The 16,793-nt window shown below is 34.8% G+C and overlaps 3 protein-coding genes across 5 annotated transcripts; all 3 read left to right on the top strand.

The window, feature by feature from the left end:
* The first annotated feature begins 614 nt into the window (after window positions 1-614).
* On the top strand, window positions 615-3,590 carry CPI1 (cyclopropyl isomerase). 2 transcript variants are annotated; one of them, XM_020681970.3, is made up of 8 exons: window positions 615-800; window positions 896-1,038; window positions 1,313-1,396; window positions 1,476-1,517; window positions 2,161-2,271; window positions 2,358-2,549; window positions 2,782-2,879; window positions 3,284-3,590. In XM_020681970.3, the coding sequence occupies exons 1-8, from the start codon at window positions 794-796 to the stop codon at window positions 3,474-3,476; spliced, it is 870 nt and encodes a 289-aa protein (XP_020537629.1). In that variant the 5' UTR covers window positions 615-793; the 3' UTR covers window positions 3,477-3,590. The 2 variants fall into 2 exon arrangements, with proteins under 2 accessions (XP_020537629.1, XP_012079863.1); XM_012224473.4 differs by having other exon boundaries at window positions 881-1,038.
* A 356-nt stretch (window positions 3,591-3,946) lies between these two features.
* LOC105640215 (hypothetical protein) lies at window positions 3,947-6,275 on the top strand. Of its 2 annotated transcripts, none has more exons than XM_020681762.3 (5): window positions 3,947-4,233; window positions 5,007-5,348; window positions 5,453-5,536; window positions 5,644-5,715; window positions 5,986-6,275. In XM_020681762.3, exons 1-5 carry the CDS (start codon window positions 4,186-4,188, stop codon window positions 6,148-6,150), a joined length of 711 nt encoding a protein of 236 aa, XP_020537421.1. In that variant the 5' UTR covers window positions 3,947-4,185; the 3' UTR covers window positions 6,151-6,275. The 2 variants fall into 2 exon arrangements, with proteins under 2 accessions (XP_020537421.1, XP_012079862.1); XM_012224472.4 differs by having other exon boundaries at window positions 3,951-4,233; window positions 4,980-5,348.
* A 687-nt stretch (window positions 6,276-6,962) lies between these two features.
* Window positions 6,963-16,455, top strand: EMB2746 (RNA-metabolising metallo-beta-lactamase family protein). Its single transcript, XM_012224471.4, has 17 exons — window positions 6,963-7,338; window positions 7,838-8,066; window positions 8,407-8,530; window positions 9,348-9,404; window positions 9,722-9,913; window positions 9,988-10,065; window positions 10,635-10,817; window positions 10,927-11,007; window positions 11,937-12,002; window positions 12,082-12,174; window positions 12,719-12,844; window positions 13,229-13,342; window positions 13,774-13,869; window positions 13,954-14,051; window positions 14,132-14,580; window positions 15,125-15,576; window positions 15,915-16,455. The coding sequence occupies exons 1-17, from the start codon at window positions 7,140-7,142 to the stop codon at window positions 16,008-16,010; spliced, it is 2,733 nt and encodes a 910-aa protein (XP_012079861.1). The 5' UTR covers window positions 6,963-7,139; the 3' UTR covers window positions 16,011-16,455.
* The last annotated feature ends 338 nt before the right edge of the window (window positions 16,456-16,793 follow it).

Genomic DNA, 16,793 nt, shown 5'->3' with positions numbered 1-16,793 from the left:
TACTTTTAACGTAGAACACAGAACAATGCCCAAACCTTATCTTGCAGCTAGAATCCTAACATATTCCCTTATCACAATCACAAGTATAAATTTGCTTTTGTAATATCTATAAATATATTATAAAATTATGTCAAATATATTAGTGATTTAATTAGTTTTCTCAAATTTTTCAATAATATAAAAAATCATGGTTTAAATTTCAAATGTTAAAAATAATTAAAATATATGTTTCAATTGATTTGGCATTCTTATGACTACAAAATAATTAATTTCATAAGTTTTGATTTGGAATTCTTATAACTATGAAATAATTAATTTCTTAAATTTTGAAGAAAGAAACATATCTATTTATGGATTGAAAATATTATCAATCTTTTTTTTAGAAGATTAATTTTTATTTATTTAGATTTATTGAAGGCCCATCAAATAAAATTACGATTATTTATCAAATTGAGATAAAATTGATAAAAGTTAAAATTCTGGAATATAATGGTAAAAGCATAAAATTTATTTGCATTATAATAAACAAGGTGGAGTTAATAATATCTTCATTATTCATTTAATTTAATTGGTTTATTAGCATTATTTTAAGTTAAAAATATGGCCCCTTCGATGAAAATAGGTACCTCCAACCTGGCATCGTCAGTTAGTCACTGTATCACTGGCTGGACACGGTCTCTTTGAAACACTCGTTCACGGTAGTACACTGCCGGCGCTGAACTCAGCTTCAATAATCTCCTTTTTCTCTATCCAGATCCCATAATCACTAAACGCTTTCCACCTATATCCATAAATGGGCGGTAAATCCATTATTTTTCTTGTTTTCCTGATTTCTCTCTGAAAAGGGTTTCTTGCTGATGAAAAATTGGTGATTGTTCAGTTAGCGACACTGCAGGTACGAAATCAGGTTGCTGTAGTTCGAGTCTATGGCTGGCCCCGAACCCGAGTAAGAGATGGGGCGAGCTTTTCTTCCTCTGCTATACTCCTTTCTGGCTTACTCTCTGTTTGGGGGTTGTGGTTCCTTACAAACTATATGAGGTGATCTATGGTTGTCTACAGAGGAAATTTGATTTTAAGAGAATTTCTTTTGCTTTCAATTCGGTAATGTAGGTTTAGTTTATGCGCAATTTAGTTTGTATTTATGAATTTTTACACTTATTGAACTGTGTCCACATGGTGGTGTAGGTAATGGAATAAGATTTATAGCTTTTGCTGTATATTTAGATGTTGAACGTAGCTGAAAAAGTCTCTATTGATTTGTATTCATAATTTCTTTTTAATTTTATTAATTTATATCTAATTTTGCTGGCAGAGCTTTACAGAGCTTGAATATTTGCTCCTGGCTATGATTTCTGCAGTTCCTTCGTTCTTGATTCCAATGATATTTGTTGGGAAGGTACATTCTTGATTTTTTTTTTTTTTTTTTCATGGGGATTTTTGTATCCTTTTCTCTTACTTGTTGCGTGCCTTTGCAGGCTGATAGTAGCTTGAGTTGGAAGGACCGGTATTGGGTCAAGGCAAGTGTTTTTTCTGTACAACATTCTAATTTCTATTTCGACATTTGATTCCCATCCCAAGAGGTTATGCAGCTATGAAACTTAATTACTGGTCCTGCATCATTTTATCCATGCTTTCCATTTATTAACCCCATAGCTAGTTTTGTTCAATTTTTGGTGAATATTCCCTTTTTTATGTTAAATGATTTTGCGAACATGCTTATTTAGTTGTTAATTTTTATGGAAGTCCTTCAATTATCCTATGTTTCTGTCTCATCTAAGGAGATTGTAGCAGTTGGTAATTTCTCATCCCATGTTTCTTCAATTGTTCCATGAAGTTTTATTGCAGATATTTGTATACTAGTGTGACTTCAAACTCCATCCTTGTGACCTTAAAATCAGAAAAGGGTACCCGACTGGGTAGAAGTAAATTTTTTGGAATACCTATGAGTATTGCATTCTAATCAATTCCATAAAACTTTTGTAAGGAGAAATGCTAAATTAGTCAAGTATCCTTTGATGAATATGCACTTCCTTCATTTTTTGTAAAAAAAAAAAAAATGTCCACTTCTCTTTTGTTGTGTGCTTTAAAGTTATATGTGATTTTTAGGTGGTGTGAAACTAAATGGCAATTGGTCTAATTTTGTTATTATTGTTATTGTAGGCCAGTCTATGGATAATCATTTTCAGCTATGTTGGAAATTACTTTTGGACACACTATTTCTTTACAGTTTTGGGAGCTTCGTATACATTTCCATCATGGAAGATGAATGATGTAAGCTATAAAGCAAGAAACTCTTTTTATTCACCATTATTTGCTTTTCTGCTTATACACTTACTCTGATCTATTATTTTGCGCAGGTACCACACACAACTTTCCTTCTGACACATGTTTGCTTCTTGTTTTACCACGTCACCTCAAATATGACACTTCGCAGACTACGGCATGCGATTGCTCACTTGCCAGATAAACTTCGCTGGGCAACTGAGGCAGCATGGATTTTGGCTCTTGCATATTTCATAGCATACCTGGAGACATTAGCCATTTCTAACGTACGTGGCAACTGAGGTTTTGTCCACTATTATTATTAGTAACTTCTATCTATTGATCCTTAATTAAATATATCTACATGCATTCAGCCTGCATTTGAGTTTGTTTCTGCATTGTTCAAACATTTCTGGTTTTCTGGATACTGGCTGCTAATGTCAAAGTCTTAAATCATAATTTATCCATTGTATGTGAATTAAGGTGCTGACAGTGACATCATATTTTGAACATGTGCAGTTCCCTTACTATGAGTTTGTGGACCGGGCTTCCATGTATACAGTCGGGTCATTGTTTTATGCCATCTACTTCATTGTGAGCTTCCCAATGTTTTTGAGGTAAGAAATAAATCTACTATTAAATTTGAATTTCCAGTCATTTATAACTCATAAATGGTCTTCAGTGTGTTAATGTTAATATCTTTTGTATTATAGACCATGCTTGATATTTGGTGAAACTATGCCCCTAGTATGTAGAAATTGTGGAGTGATATGGTCAGCATTGTATGCTTCTACTTACGGTAACCTGATTTCAATTTTATATGTATGTTTAGTGGGGTTACACGATTCATTTGTACTGTATTTAAGGGTGGACATGATATCCTGTAAGAGAATGAAAATGAAATGATTGAATTAATTTGTATGACTTTGTGCCTTTTCTTCAATATCGAAGATATTCTCACTCCAGTTCTGAAAATGGAAGTATTCTTACTCTTCCTTGTGGGGTATACTGATGTAAACAGGATTGATGAGAAACCTGGTGACTCATGGGACTTGCCGAGAGTGGCTGTCGATGCTCTAGGTGCTGCAATGTTAGTAACGATAATACTTGATTTATGGCGCATCTTTCTTGGACCTATAGTTCCAATACCAGATACAAAGCAATGCCTTCAACCGGGACTGCCTTGGATCCATGGACATGCCAATGGAGCTTAACGACCATCACTGTTAAAGTTTCCAGCACCTGATGTTGTAACATTAACTGTAATTTGCTAATTTTTATCAGACCATTCTTCGTTTCTATATCAAAGATGGTTCAGTTAAGGCCTACACTTTTGAGTTGCAGCAATGCTTTTATAATTGATCTCGTGTCCATTGTTTTAGTTTGGTTAGATCCAAAAAGGGTAATTCTGTGGATGGCATGTAAAAATTTTCCGGTCCTTCGTGTAAAAAGCAGCTTGATAAATTATGTTAATTTGGCACTGATGTCGCTGGAGTCTTGAACCCACTACGAGCCATCGATTCTTTGGAACATGTAGGTCGTGCATCATTCTGTAGAAAAAAAAAAAAAAAAAAAAAAAGAAAAAACAGAAAAAGAACTGCTTGAAACTACCAATCCCATAACCTAATAAGCAGGGTCGTTTTTTTTTTTTTAAAAAAAAAAAAAAGAAAACAACGTGACAATGTGCTTAATTTTGCTACTACGCCGTTCGTGTTATTTGAGAAGTTCGCTTTGAACGGGTCGAAAGATCAATAACTCAATTAATGGACTTTTGACTCCGTCGTTTCTGTCGTTTGTATCGGACCACATTAACGTTGGACGACTGTTCGAAAGTCGAATATCCTTTCTGTCCACGTCCCCTTGAACTCTCCGACTCTCCTTCACTTTGTCTCTGTGTTTTTGAAGATTTTTTGTCCGCCAAAGATGGGTAAGAAACCTAGCGCTTCAAAATTTGCACAGAAGTCGAACAAGGCAAGCAACAATTACTGTTCTTCCTTCCTTCTTCTCTGATTTATTATTTATTCTGTTCTACATTGCAGATGTTGTTTAATGTAAGCATAAAAGAGCACTCAATCGTTGTTTCGTTTTATTTCGTTCTAATTATGGATAGTTATTTGGGGATTAGGGTTTTAGGAGAGGCATAACGCTTTTGGTGAATCCTGCTCATGGTTTGAAGTTTTTATACCTTTCATAGTTCATGTCCGTAGGTGGAGACAAATTTTTCCAATCTTTGCTTTTGTTTTTATCATTATCGTGAACATTCTTCTTCTGCATATTATTGTGTTTATCTCTTGTTTAACTTTCACAAACTGGTATGTTTTGTTTGTGTGTGAATTATAGGAGGAGAAACTGAAACTCCTCAATTTCCTATTTTTTTATCATCCAAGGTTCAAGCTCAATTTACCACTTGTAAGGTACAGTTGACTCTTGAAAGTGAAACATTGGTGTAACTAGTTCAAGAACACAGGAAGGCTATAAACTGAAGGCATGGGCTGCTAGTTGCTACCATGTGGAGGATCAGTGATGATTATTTTGTTATTCTATGTGTTTTTTCTTTTTTTGGAAATACACAGACACACAAGACACATGGATGCTTGTGCTGTTTTTATCTGTATTCTGAGTTGACAATACTACATGTTTTTGGTGCACAATTAGTTTCTAATATCTCATGATAGAATTTGAAGCTACAAAATTAAGCTATTTTATTCTACTTGAAGCATAAGAGCACAGATCCATCTGTTCAGGATGGGGAAGTACAGCCTGAAAGCCTAAATCCTACCTTGGAGAAGGTTGAATTACAAAAAGCAAACTCTTCCACAAAGTCTTCTGGAAAGAGAGTTAAGAAAACGCCTGCTAAAGTTAGGCGATCTGACCGTCTTCAAAATGCAGTTACGTCTACTGAAAACCAAGACATTGAATGTATTATTGAAGCAATAACTGTAAGTGAAAGCGAGAAAGAAGATGAGCCTGTTGATGAGGAATTGCCGGAGACTAATTTGAATGAGAAACACTTGTACAAAAAAGTTGATTATATTATACGGCTTCTGGAGGCACAGCAAAAGACCATAGATTCATTGAATTCTAGGGTATCAACTTCTCTCATATAACTAGCCTTATTCAATTCTTCTCTTTCCATTCTTATTATTTGACTAGCCCCTATAAATGAAATGCCTGTTGAAATTCATGGCAGGCAACCGAGAAAACCTTCTTTAGTAAAGGCCCTAGTTTTGGGGATGTCAAGTATAAAAGCTTGTATATCGACTCCCAAAAGAAGGTTAGATTTTGTTTATCTGGTAGCATGTTTAGTCTTATTTATTTTTGTTCATGATAAATAGGTATTGCAATTTATCTTGGATTATTATTTGTTTTTCACAATTGTAGATTCAAGTTTTGATGGAGGAAAACCGTCAGCTTAGTAAGAAGTTGGAATATGCTCTTGGCAAAATTGAAGTGGTATATTTTCTGTTCTCCTTTATGATGAGATACTACTTTTTTTTTTCTTCTTTTCTTGGACCTTGTTTTGCAATTGGAGGTGTATTAGATCAACAATAAAAATGATTCCGTCGCAAATGTTGTATTATTTGACCTTTTATTTTAACTTCATTTGCTTTTCTTAAGCATTTCCCACAGTAGCAGCAATTGAATATGGTAGTGCAGCCTAAGAACTGTGATGTCTGATGATTTTTTTTTTTTTTTTTATTTTTTTATTTTAACTTTTTGTAGTATGAAAAAGGGAATGATTTGGTTTCTGAAGTGTTGGGAAAATTCAAAGATGAGTTAAAGGATGTGCTATTGCTCTCAAGTTTTACTAGACCCACTGAAGCAACAGCTGAAAGAGATCTCGAGTGCAAGACTGTGAAGAGAAAGAGACTTGATAGAGAAAAATAACGACCATTTTGTTTCTATGACTATACTGACCTGCCTGTATGATCAGTGTAACGACTCAATGAACAGAAGCTAAATGTTCTTTTATTATTATTATGATCATCATCTTCATCATGGTTTTTCCACCATTGATGTCTCCAACTTGTTAATTTTTTTTTATTAATAATTTAGTTGTAATAATTTTTTACTCATTTTTTTGGTTTTAAACATTCGGTATTCAAAGCCGAAAACCACTGGTCTGATTAATCTGGGCAGGCCTACATAGAGGGGCAAAATGCTCGCTCCTGAGTATTTAAAGAGTTCTTATACTCATGGTTCGAACTCGAAACCACTAGTTAAAGAGAAAAATGATTCATGCTATCCCATCTCATCAAAAATTTTACTCCATTTAATACTGTTACTAATGATGCAAATAAATTAATTTTATTTAATTTTATTTCATACATTTAACTTTGTATAAGGATGAAGAAAATGATTATTTTAAAGATATAAGGTAATAGACTAAATTACCTTTAATTAATTCTCTATTAATTAATAATAAAATTGAAATAAAATAATTAAATACTACTTAATTTTCTAAAATTGTTATTTAAATCCAACAAGAAAAAAAGTCAAAATGGTCAAATTTAATAATAAAATACGATGCAGTAACTATTATTTTTGAATAAAAATGAAGGTAAATTGAAAAATATTAATTAATATTTTTAATTAAAAAAATTAAATTAATAGTTATATTTTCTCTATTGTAGCTATTTGAGAAGGCACGTGTGTGGGAGTTTTATCATTACAGTGCTTCATCCAGTTCTGAGAAAATGATAAGAAAGATATTTTATATCTCGACCTTACAAATAAATGCCCCATTGGCTCACTCGTTAACTCCACTCAATTTCCCGCTCCAACAAAGCTCAATCACACTCTAAAATCTTAAAACCTCTTCTATCAAAATTCTAGGGTTTCAATTCCAGTATCCAATCTCTGTGACTTATAAACACATGCAGTTAGGAGTTTCGGGAGGCTTTTCTCTCTTGCACTATAACTTTGGCTCTACATGCTTTACTTCTTGTAGACCTAAACACTTGCAAAATATGGCCGCTATAAATGCTATTTCACCATGTCCGTTCAGTCTTTTGCGCCGACGGAGCCCGAGCAAGTTTTCCATTTCGTGCTCTGTTGGCTCTCCTACTAGAATTGGTGCGTGCTGGAGCATATCAGTTTCCTTCTTTCAGTTTTTATTTATTTATTTATTTTATATATATATATATATTTTCCCCCCTTAAATCAGTGAGTGCGTACCGTCACAAAGAACGTATTAAGAAAAGAGAGTTTATATATTGAATTAAGATAAGAGAGTTGATATAATGTCTTAGTGAGTCAACATACCGATTGTTTTATTAATTCTTTTGATCCTGTTATCTTTTTTCTAATTTAAAATATGAATTGATAGAGTTGTTTCAGATTATGTTCATTGCTGAAAGAGGGTTGAATATAGTGTGTGTCAGATGATAAGAAGTATATGGTTTTAACGTTTGGTTTTACTTCATTTGATATGGTTTCTTAGCAACTACACAATGAGCATTCCCTAAAGCAATCCCATTTTCTCTTATCATTTAGGAAGAGTGAAAGAACAAAAGGGTTCACCCAACTGAAACTGATGTTTGTGTTATTATGTCTATATGTTATCTCATTTTAGGCAGTCATGGATACGGAGCACCACGCAGAAGACAGGGAAGAATGGAAGGAGCTGGGAAAAGTATGGAGGATTCCGTTCAACGCAAAATGGAACAGTTTTATGAAGGGTCTGATGGCCCACCCCTCCGCATTGTTCCAATTGGTGGTCTGGGTGAAATTGGGATGAATTGCATGCTTGTTGGGAATCATGACCGCTATATACTTATTGATGCTGGTGTTATGTTTCCCGAGTGAGTATTTGGCCACGGTTTTGCTCCTTGAGGATTTAGTATCGGTTCTTACTACATTCTTTTCTTTCAAGTGGATAATTATTTCAAATGCAGGATTTACTCATTCAGTCCTTCAAAATTGTTACAGCTTTAGTTACTTAATCAGTAATTTAACAATTTTCAAATGCTTCAATGAAATAGCAAGGGGATCAAACATTTTAGTGGATACAAATAACAGCTTAAGGAATGCACTTTGGAAATTGGAGTTTCTGTTTCTTTTGAATGCATACTAACAACCATATTGCTAGAAGTGTTTTTATCAAATGTCTTGACATTGCATTTTTTGTATGCCACGTTCCAGCTATGATGAACTTGGAGTCCAAAAAATTATACCCGACACCACATTTATTAAAAAATGGAGACACAAAATTGAAGCTGTTGTGATAACTCATGGGCATGAAGATCACATCGGTGCATTGCCTTGGGTAAAGTTTCCTTCCACTTCCTGGAAAAGGCATTTTCACTTGGTACTTCCAGAAGAAATATCTGTCTATTAAGCATGTTAACTTTATCAAGGTTTCTGCCATTAACACCTTGTCTTTAGTTTCTGACGAGGTGTAGTCTCATACATTCTGTTATTGATGAATTGTGCGGCAAGTTGAGTCAACAGTCATTATTTAGAAGTGGAGAGTCGTAATGGTGCCTTGGCTGATGGCCAGGGGTGGGGACGCATGCCTGTATTTGCACATATTTCAGATTTAATTGTTCTCTTGGTGCATTGCAATTGGTTAGCTGTGGCAGTCTTGTTAAGAATAAGTTGGCATGAGCTCACAGTTAGATGACTTATTTATCTTCATTGTATAGCACATTCCCAATGGCTGTCATGTCTCAACTTTGATGCTTGACAGAGTGATTTTCACTTGCTCATTTTGCTTTCACTCCTTAAAGGTATCTGGTGCACAATCAAAGTGGCAGGGTGGTTTTTTCTTTTTATTTTCTCCTTTCTAGCCTGCAGTGAGGTGTGCAGTCAAAATACTGAGACATAGATATCTAGTAAGTAGCACGGGATGATGATTGAGGGATGGAACTGGAAATTACAAACAAAGCTTCGTCTTGGTCTTCATGTGTAATATTCATGTTTTAATTGGTTAAGGGTTTTCCTGGAAGGTTTCAGCTTTGTAGGCCACAACATTCTACTCAATCATGCATGATTCTTTTAAATCTTTATTCTTCATGATTATTTCAAGCGTTTTACTTCTTTCTCTTTTGAAGCTTACAATAATTCTGTCCTTAATCAATCAGGTTATCCCAGCTTTGGATTCCTGTACTCCAATATACGCATCATCTTTTACAATGGAGGTAAATATCAAGTTGAACTAATCATCTGTACATGCATAACATTCAAATTGTTATAAAATCTACCTTACTTCAAAAGCTGACATGTCCAGTTGCTTTTACGATTTTTCTATTAGTTATTATGAAACTTATCCATACATTGTTGCTAACCTTTTATTTTTAAGTGTATGATGTTAAATTAAGTATTCTTTTTTAATAAAAGAAAATCAAATAAATAGTGCAAATTCAAGCATACTTCCAAACTTATGAACATTAACACAGCAGTTCTCCTCTTTGATGTGGTTGACTATAAAGGTATACTCCTTTTTCATTTATAACAGTTGATCAAAAAACGTTTGAAGGAGAATGGGATTTTCGTTCCATCTAGACTTAAAGTTTTTAGAGCAAAGAAGAAATTTACAGCTGGACCTTTTGAAGTAGAGCCAATCAGGGTGACCCATTCTATTCCTGATTGTTGTGGTCTGGTTCTTCGCTGTGCTGATGGTACAATTCTTCATACAGGGGACTGGAAGGTAAGCTTATTGATCGATGCATCTTTTCATTTTCACTTGAGTCCATAAACTGTAAACGAAGTTTATATCTGCAGATAGATGAATCACCATTGGATGGGAAAGTTTTTGACCGTCAAACATTGGAGGAACTCTCAAAAGAAGGAGTTACGTTGGTAAGTCTCCTGGAAGTATGTACTACATTGTCAACTTATCATATTGAAATGATCTATGCAGCAAAATTATTGGTTTAACTTTGTGCAAGAGATGGTGGCTCTATGGGAATCACAAAAGAAAGCATCCAATTGTCTTTGTTCTGAATTGTTGGATGAAGAGAAGGAGTCTCGTACATCACCATAATTGATTGAAAACTGTTTCTTGATAGCATATTATGGTGATGGGAAAGATGTACATTCAAATGGCACTTTTTATTGTGGAGAAAAATGTGAACAAACTGATTATAATTCTTTTAAGCCATATTTACTTGTTTAAAGTAACGTATTCTGGCTTAAAATTTCAATGTTGGACGCTGGCTCTAATGCCATGACGCAAGGTTTAATATTCTCTTTTAATCTTCCTGTAATGTTCATCACATCCTTAACCTCGTTTTTCTCTCTTCTTGATTGATTCTAATTTTTGAATATTATGGTACTTTGGTCTGCAGTTCTATTATAGATGCATTGTGAATTCATTTCTTTCATTAAATTTGAATCTTGAGATGTAACTAGTGCATGTCCCTGTTCAGATGATGAGTGACTCAACAAATGTACTGTCTCCGGGAAGGACAATTAGTGAAAGTGTGGTAGCAGATTCACTAATGAGACGTATTTCAGAAGCTAAAGGAAGGGTCATTACTACTCAATTTGCATCAAATATACACCGTCTAGGGAGTGTGAAAGCTGCTGCAGATTTGACTGGTAGAAAGTTGGTATGTATTCCCCAGTTGTTTCTTTTCTCTACTATGTTGCTACTGCATGTTGGTTTTCTTAGATAGAATACATGGCCTAGCAGTTGTGATATTGTGATTATTGTGTTAGGTCTTTGTCGGCATGTCGTTGAGGACATATTTGGATGCAGCTTGGAAGGATGGGAAGGCACCAATTGATCCATCAACCCTTGTAATAACACTTAAAGAATTTCTTCATGTTGCCTGTTTTTCTATTACTTGTTTGTTAGATTTTAAGTTTCTGTTTCTATCCTTTTGCTCTTTGTGGCATCATGTTTAACTGATGTTGAGTTGAGAAAATGTGGTGTTATTCATACATCACTCTTTGTTGTTTTTATGTGAAGAGCGAAAAGTTTCTATTTTTTTATCTTATGTAAACAATGGTTATACATATATTTATACATAGGAAGTATATTGAAATACCTAGTCTACCCTTTACACTTAAGATCAATAAATATCACATAAAACTCTACATGACAACACTCTTTCTTCCCAACTTAATTTACCTCGATTATGGAACTTGAAATCCATAATATTGGCTGTTATTAGCTATTTTAACTTTGTACAGGGCTATAGTCTAACTTGAGACTATCTGCCTCTAGTCTTGACCAGCATTTATATGATATATATCTAGTCATCAAAGCACTTTAAGCTTGAAATTGTATGTATTGGTGGAATATCTTTGAGGCAAGGTACTTTTAGGGGTGAACACTGGAGAGGAATAGAAATATGGTTATTGATTTTTGAAAAAGAATCAAACAGTGGAAAAGCATGGGCAAGACATAGGGGCAGAACTTGATACTATGTTAGGCATCATGCTTTAGAGTGTTCAATGATGTATGCTGGTTGACTTGTGAAACATTTCTTTTAACTGGTCTGAATATGTCTGCTATCAATGAATTTCGTAAGCTTTTAATCAAGTAAAAGAGAAAAGAAGTGTTTCACAAGGCCTTTTTGCTGAGAGATCTAGGACTCTTTCCGTATGATATTTCTTTGGTAATGATTTCTGAGTCATTTTGTATGAATCATGGTTCTGAATGCCATATTTCTAATGATACCTTTAATCTTGTTCTCATCATACATCTCTGTTTTATTTTGTAGGTGAAAGTGGAAGACATCGATGCCTATGCTCCAAAGGATCTGCTGATTGTTACAACTGGATCACAAGTAAGCTGCTCTAGCTACCTGATTAGTTCACTTCTATTCCATTTAGCTATCCTTGTAACTGTCAATGCTATTGTGTCAGGCAGAGCCACGTGCTGCACTTAATCTTGCATCATATGGGAGTAGTCATTCCTTGAAACTGAACAAGGAAGATATCATTCTATATTCAGCTAAGGTGCTTAGATTTCCCTTTTTTCCTTGATGTGTAATGTGGATGTTGCTAGTGTTAGAAGTATCAAATGTCATTAAGGAAGATATCATTCTATATTCAGTAAGGTGCTTAGATTTCCTTTTTTTCCTTGATGTGTAATGTGGATGTTGCTAGTGTTAGAAGTACCAAATGTAATTTCTGGTATTACATGGCAATTTTAAAGAGAGCTGCAAAAAGTACATGGCCAACATATTGATCTACTTTCATTTTCATTCTGTGATTTGATCATTGAAAAGAATGATGCATTTAGTTGGTCATTTACTCATTTTTTAATAATTTCAACAAAACAATTTGAATTAGTAACCTTTTAAATTTACACTCAAAGTTTTTTTTCCTTCATCTGTTTGGTGACAACTGCTGTCACTGATTTATTATGTGTTACCTTGTTTTTTCCTTGTTTCAAAAAAGCTTTTAGTCTGACTTTTGGGTATACAGCTATGATATCACTCTTATTTATGGTTTATTGTTGAAATTAGGTATCTTCAGATGTTTTATATTTCACTTTCAGGTAATCCCTGGTAATGAATCTAGGGTGATGAAGATGCTGAACCGTATATCAGACATTGGGTCAACTATAGTAATGGGTAAGAACGAACTGCTGCACACATCAGGCCATGGATATCGTGGAGAACTAGTAAGATATATACTTCTCCTTGGGATCACATTTAATTGTTCATTGGCATCATATCGCATCTTAATATTATCATGATATTAACAAATTGATTTGGTTATCTCATATTGTTATTAATTTTCTTCTTTTCTATTAGTAATTTTATTATCATTATTAGAACTACCGAGAAGTGGATGCGGTGAACATTGGTCACTTGCTTAGATAACGGTGCATAAACTATATATATTTTGCATGTGGTGATGCCTTTTAGTCACATAATAATTTCTAAATTTGGTTTGTATTCATATGTTTCCCTTTGGTGGTTTGTTATATTTTTATTGATTATCTCGAGGCAAGGGGTCCCTTAGTTCAATGAGAACTATCTAACTGTTAATCTAATTTCCTCAGGAAGAAGTACTTAGAATTGTGAAGCCACAGCATTTTCTTCCCATACATGGAGAACTCTTGTTCTTGAAAGAGCATGAATTACTTGGAAAATCAACTGGAATTCGACACACTACTGTGAGTCAACTTTCTGTTGTCATGGTTTCATCAGCATGTGTGGCTAACAAATTATGATATTAATTTGATCAGAAAGACCTTTGGAGATTAGTGTTATGATATGATATTTTTGTTGATTTTTGAACCCTAAGTTACATGTTATGTAATTTAAAGTTTTAGCTTACATCATCATATTTTTTCAGTATTTAGTGGGTGTGTTGCTTTTCTGTTCACCTGTACTGAAAATTGTTTGAGAACCTAACCAAAGGCTTAACCTTGTCAATTGAAAGGTCTTCCTCCTTCCTGTTGTGAAAAGGACTGTCTGTTTATTTGTGTTCTTGCATGGCACTAGAAGACTTCCAAGAAGTCTTGCATATGGGTGGTTTATTTCGGTGTTATTATTTGAAATTTTTTGAAATACAAATTATGAAATAGGTAAGATAATCCTTCAGGTTATAAAGAATGGAGAGATGCTTGGGGTTTCCCACCTAAGGAACAGAAGAGTTCTATCTAACGGGTTTATTTCCCTTGGCAAGGAAAATTTGCAGGTTAGTCTTATCTGAAGATTTGAATTCCTCGGTTGTAATGATTTAGTCGAGCAATGTTCTATTAACTGCAGTCTTTTCTTACAGTTGATGTATAGCGATGGAGATAAAGCATTTGGCACATCAACCGAACTTTGCGTTGATGAGAGACTAAAAATCGCCACAGATGGCATTATTGTGGTCAGGTAGAACATTTAGATACCGAAATGTGTTCTAGCATCTTGGTTCAATGTGTTTACAGCATCTTAACATTTCTCTATTACAGCATGGAAATTCTACGGCCTCAAAATGCAGAGGGTCTAATGGAAAATACCATAAAAGGAAAAATAAGAATCACAACCCGCTGCTTGTGGCTGGATAAAGGGAAACTTTTAGATGCTCTTTATAAAGCTGCCCATGCTGCACTTTCAAGCTGTCCTGTGAATTGTCCTTTATCGCACTTGGAAAAGACAGTGTCTGAGATTTTGAGGAAGATGGTAAGAAAGTATAGCAGTAAAAGGCCTGAAGTCATTGCCATTGCTGTGGAAAACCCCACTGCAGTTCTTGCTGATGAGGTCAAAACAAGGCTATCTGGAAATTCTGATGTTGGTTTTAGGATATCAGCATTGAAAAAAGTGGTAGATGGATATCCAAAAAGAAACCGCTCAAGTAAGACGCAGTTAGAAAGCAATGGCTATATGCAGCTAGATAACACATCACAGCAAAATCCAGAAGGTCTTCTCTTTCTCTCTCTCTTGCTATGTCTCAGTGGGGTGTGTGTGTGTGTGTGTGTGTGTGTGTGTGTGTGTGTCTGTGTGCACATGTGTGTACAGTTGTGGATGTGAGAGAATGTGTGCATCTGTGTATTTGTGTGGTTGCACAATTTATGTCTTAGGGTTTGCAGATGCTGCTTTGTTCAAGTCAATTGGCAGGTGAAACTATTGGTTGATCTGCTGGAATATAGTAAAAATGCAAAACCAAGAAATTTGGGCCACAAACAAAGCATAGCCAAATTGTGCGCTATTGCGCATAAGGTTTTGCTGATTATAAAAGCTATCTTGACCATTGCTGGTGTCTGGAAATCCTGGCTTGAGCAGGATTGAGATTTGTTAATGAGCTGCCAGGATGAGCTCCAGATTCATACTGATCTTAATTTTAATTTTGAAATAATTCAACATTTTCCACTTTCTGTTTTGGATAGCTTAATAGGTGTGGGCTCATTAATAGAGCAGATGTTCACCATTTACATTGTGTTTTTTCCCTTGCATGGATCGTTCAGTTGATGATGTTGAAGTTGGAAGAGTATTACCTGATGATGAGATGGCAACCTCGACATCCAGCTTGTCTGACAGAATTTCCTCCAACTCTGAGGATCAAGATGATTTCTGGACATCACTCATTGCATCATCTTCACCTGTAGGCACTTCAGTTCCAAATCAGGAACATATAAAAGAGTTTAAGGAAGATGGTGGTAGGAACAGTGAAGACGAGACTTCGGAAATGCAAAATTCTCAACCAAAGCCTTCTAAGCGTCTGAAAAAGAATAAATGGAAACCTGAGGAGGTTAAGAAACTGATAAAAATGCGTGGGAAATTACATGATAGATTTCAAGTTGCAAAGGGAAGAATGATTCTCTGGGAGGAGATATCGAATAGCTTGATAATTGATGGGATCAATCGAAGTCCTGCGCAGTGCAAATCTTTGTGGGCATCCTTACTTCAAAAATATGAGGTTTGTTTCTGTGTTAGAATTTTTCGTGTGTCAAAGTCCCTCCCTACTCATAGAAAAATAAAATTCCCGTTTGCAAGTTGTTGCTTGCGCATACATTGTGTACCTCTAGCCTTTTCCAATATGATCAGGCATTTGAAAGACTTAAGTAAATTCGTTTTACTGTGACAGCAATTAACTTGTCGCGATGAAAATCATGGCCAGTGTGCATGTGTTGTGCTACATGGACTTGATAATGCAGATTCTCCTAATTTTATTTGTTGATTTAATAATCTTGCTGCCTGTTGATGGATTCTCTTTTATTATATTGTTTAGTGACAAATTCCTCCTACTGTAAACAGGAAAGCAAGACTGAGGAGGAAAGCCAAAAAAGTTGGCCCTATTTTGAAGACATGAATAAAATTTTATCTGCCTACGAGGCAACGACAACAAAATGATCAAAAGAGGAGCATGAATTAAATACTTTGGAAGAGCTTCAACAGCCATGTTGATCCAAATAAAGCTTGGAAAGTGATGGCCACGGTGATACAATTAACAGCATCAGGGATTCATGTTCATAAAGAATCAGTCCAGATATGATAATTCTGAAGCGGCAGAGCAAATGATGAATCATGACGAACAAGGAATTAATTTGGCTTTGTACCTATAGGGTCCTGTGTAAAATGGTTATCTGATATGGAATCAACCTGCAGAGGATGTTTCCTTTCCTTGGATGTTTCAATTCTTCGTTTCATAAATTTTGTTTCATTTTGATGTCATGCAGACGCAGCACTACTGTTTTGGTTGCTGGTCAAATTGTTGTAAGATCCAAGAATGATTCTTTATGAATTTCTTGTATACTGATTAATTATATACAATTTCTTGCATTTCTTATCGGAGTAACTTGAAAGAATTTGACCAACACAAAGCCCTGAAAAGACCGCTAAAAACTAGTATCCTTGTGTTTTAGCATTTGAAAGTGAAACAAACTACAAAATGCAGTCCATTTGACAGTTTCCTTGCGAACTCTTTTTTAGTGATTGCGAGGCAATGCAAGTAAAATAAAAGGATTTGATTCCTTCCAACTCCAACATTTTACTCTTCTTTAATGACAAGTGATTTAATTGATTTGCTATCTTTTATGGGTCACAGCCCTTACAGTATTCCTCTTTTTGTATCTTTCTCCATTGAACGCTTCTTTCACTCTATTGAAAATTCATGGTAAACTTGGGTCGGGTCAA

This window comes from Jatropha curcas, chromosome 10 (assembly GCF_041381405.1).
Source record: "Jatropha curcas cultivar XTBG-Jc1 chromosome 10, XTBG_Jcur_1.0, whole genome shotgun sequence".
NCBI lineage: Eukaryota > Viridiplantae > Streptophyta > Magnoliopsida > Malpighiales > Euphorbiaceae > Jatropha > Jatropha curcas.
Note: the sequence above shows the minus strand (reverse complement) of the source record. Positions and strands in the feature narration are given on the sequence as shown.

Excerpts from the sequence above, each read along its gene's own strand:
- LOC105640215 (XM_012224472.4), top strand. The coding sequence starts at position 4,186 with ATGGGTAAGAAACCTAGCGCTTCAAAATTTGCACAGAAGTCGAACAAG. Across the intron at positions 5,349-5,452 it reads TAGATTCATTGAATTCTAGG|GCAACCGAGAAAACCTTCTT; the intron begins GTATCAACTTCT and ends AATTCATGGCAG. Across the intron at positions 5,716-5,985 it reads CTCTTGGCAAAATTGAAGTG|TATGAAAAAGGGAATGATTT; the intron begins GTATATTTTCTG and ends AACTTTTTGTAG.
- EMB2746 (XM_012224471.4), top strand. The coding sequence starts at position 7,140 with ATGCAGTTAGGAGTTTCGGGAGGCTTTTCTCTCTTGCACTATAACTTT. Across the intron at positions 12,845-13,228 it reads ATGGATATCGTGGAGAACTA|GAAGAAGTACTTAGAATTGT; the intron begins GTAAGATATATA and ends TAATTTCCTCAG. Across the intron at positions 13,343-13,773 it reads CTGGAATTCGACACACTACT|GTTATAAAGAATGGAGAGAT; the intron begins GTGAGTCAACTT and ends ATAATCCTTCAG.
- CPI1 (XM_012224473.4), top strand. Across the intron at positions 1,397-1,475 it reads CAATGATATTTGTTGGGAAG|GCTGATAGTAGCTTGAGTTG; the intron begins GTACATTCTTGA and ends GTGCCTTTGCAG. Across the intron at positions 2,880-3,283 it reads AGCTTCCCAATGTTTTTGAG|GATTGATGAGAAACCTGGTG; the intron begins GTAAGAAATAAA and ends TGATGTAAACAG.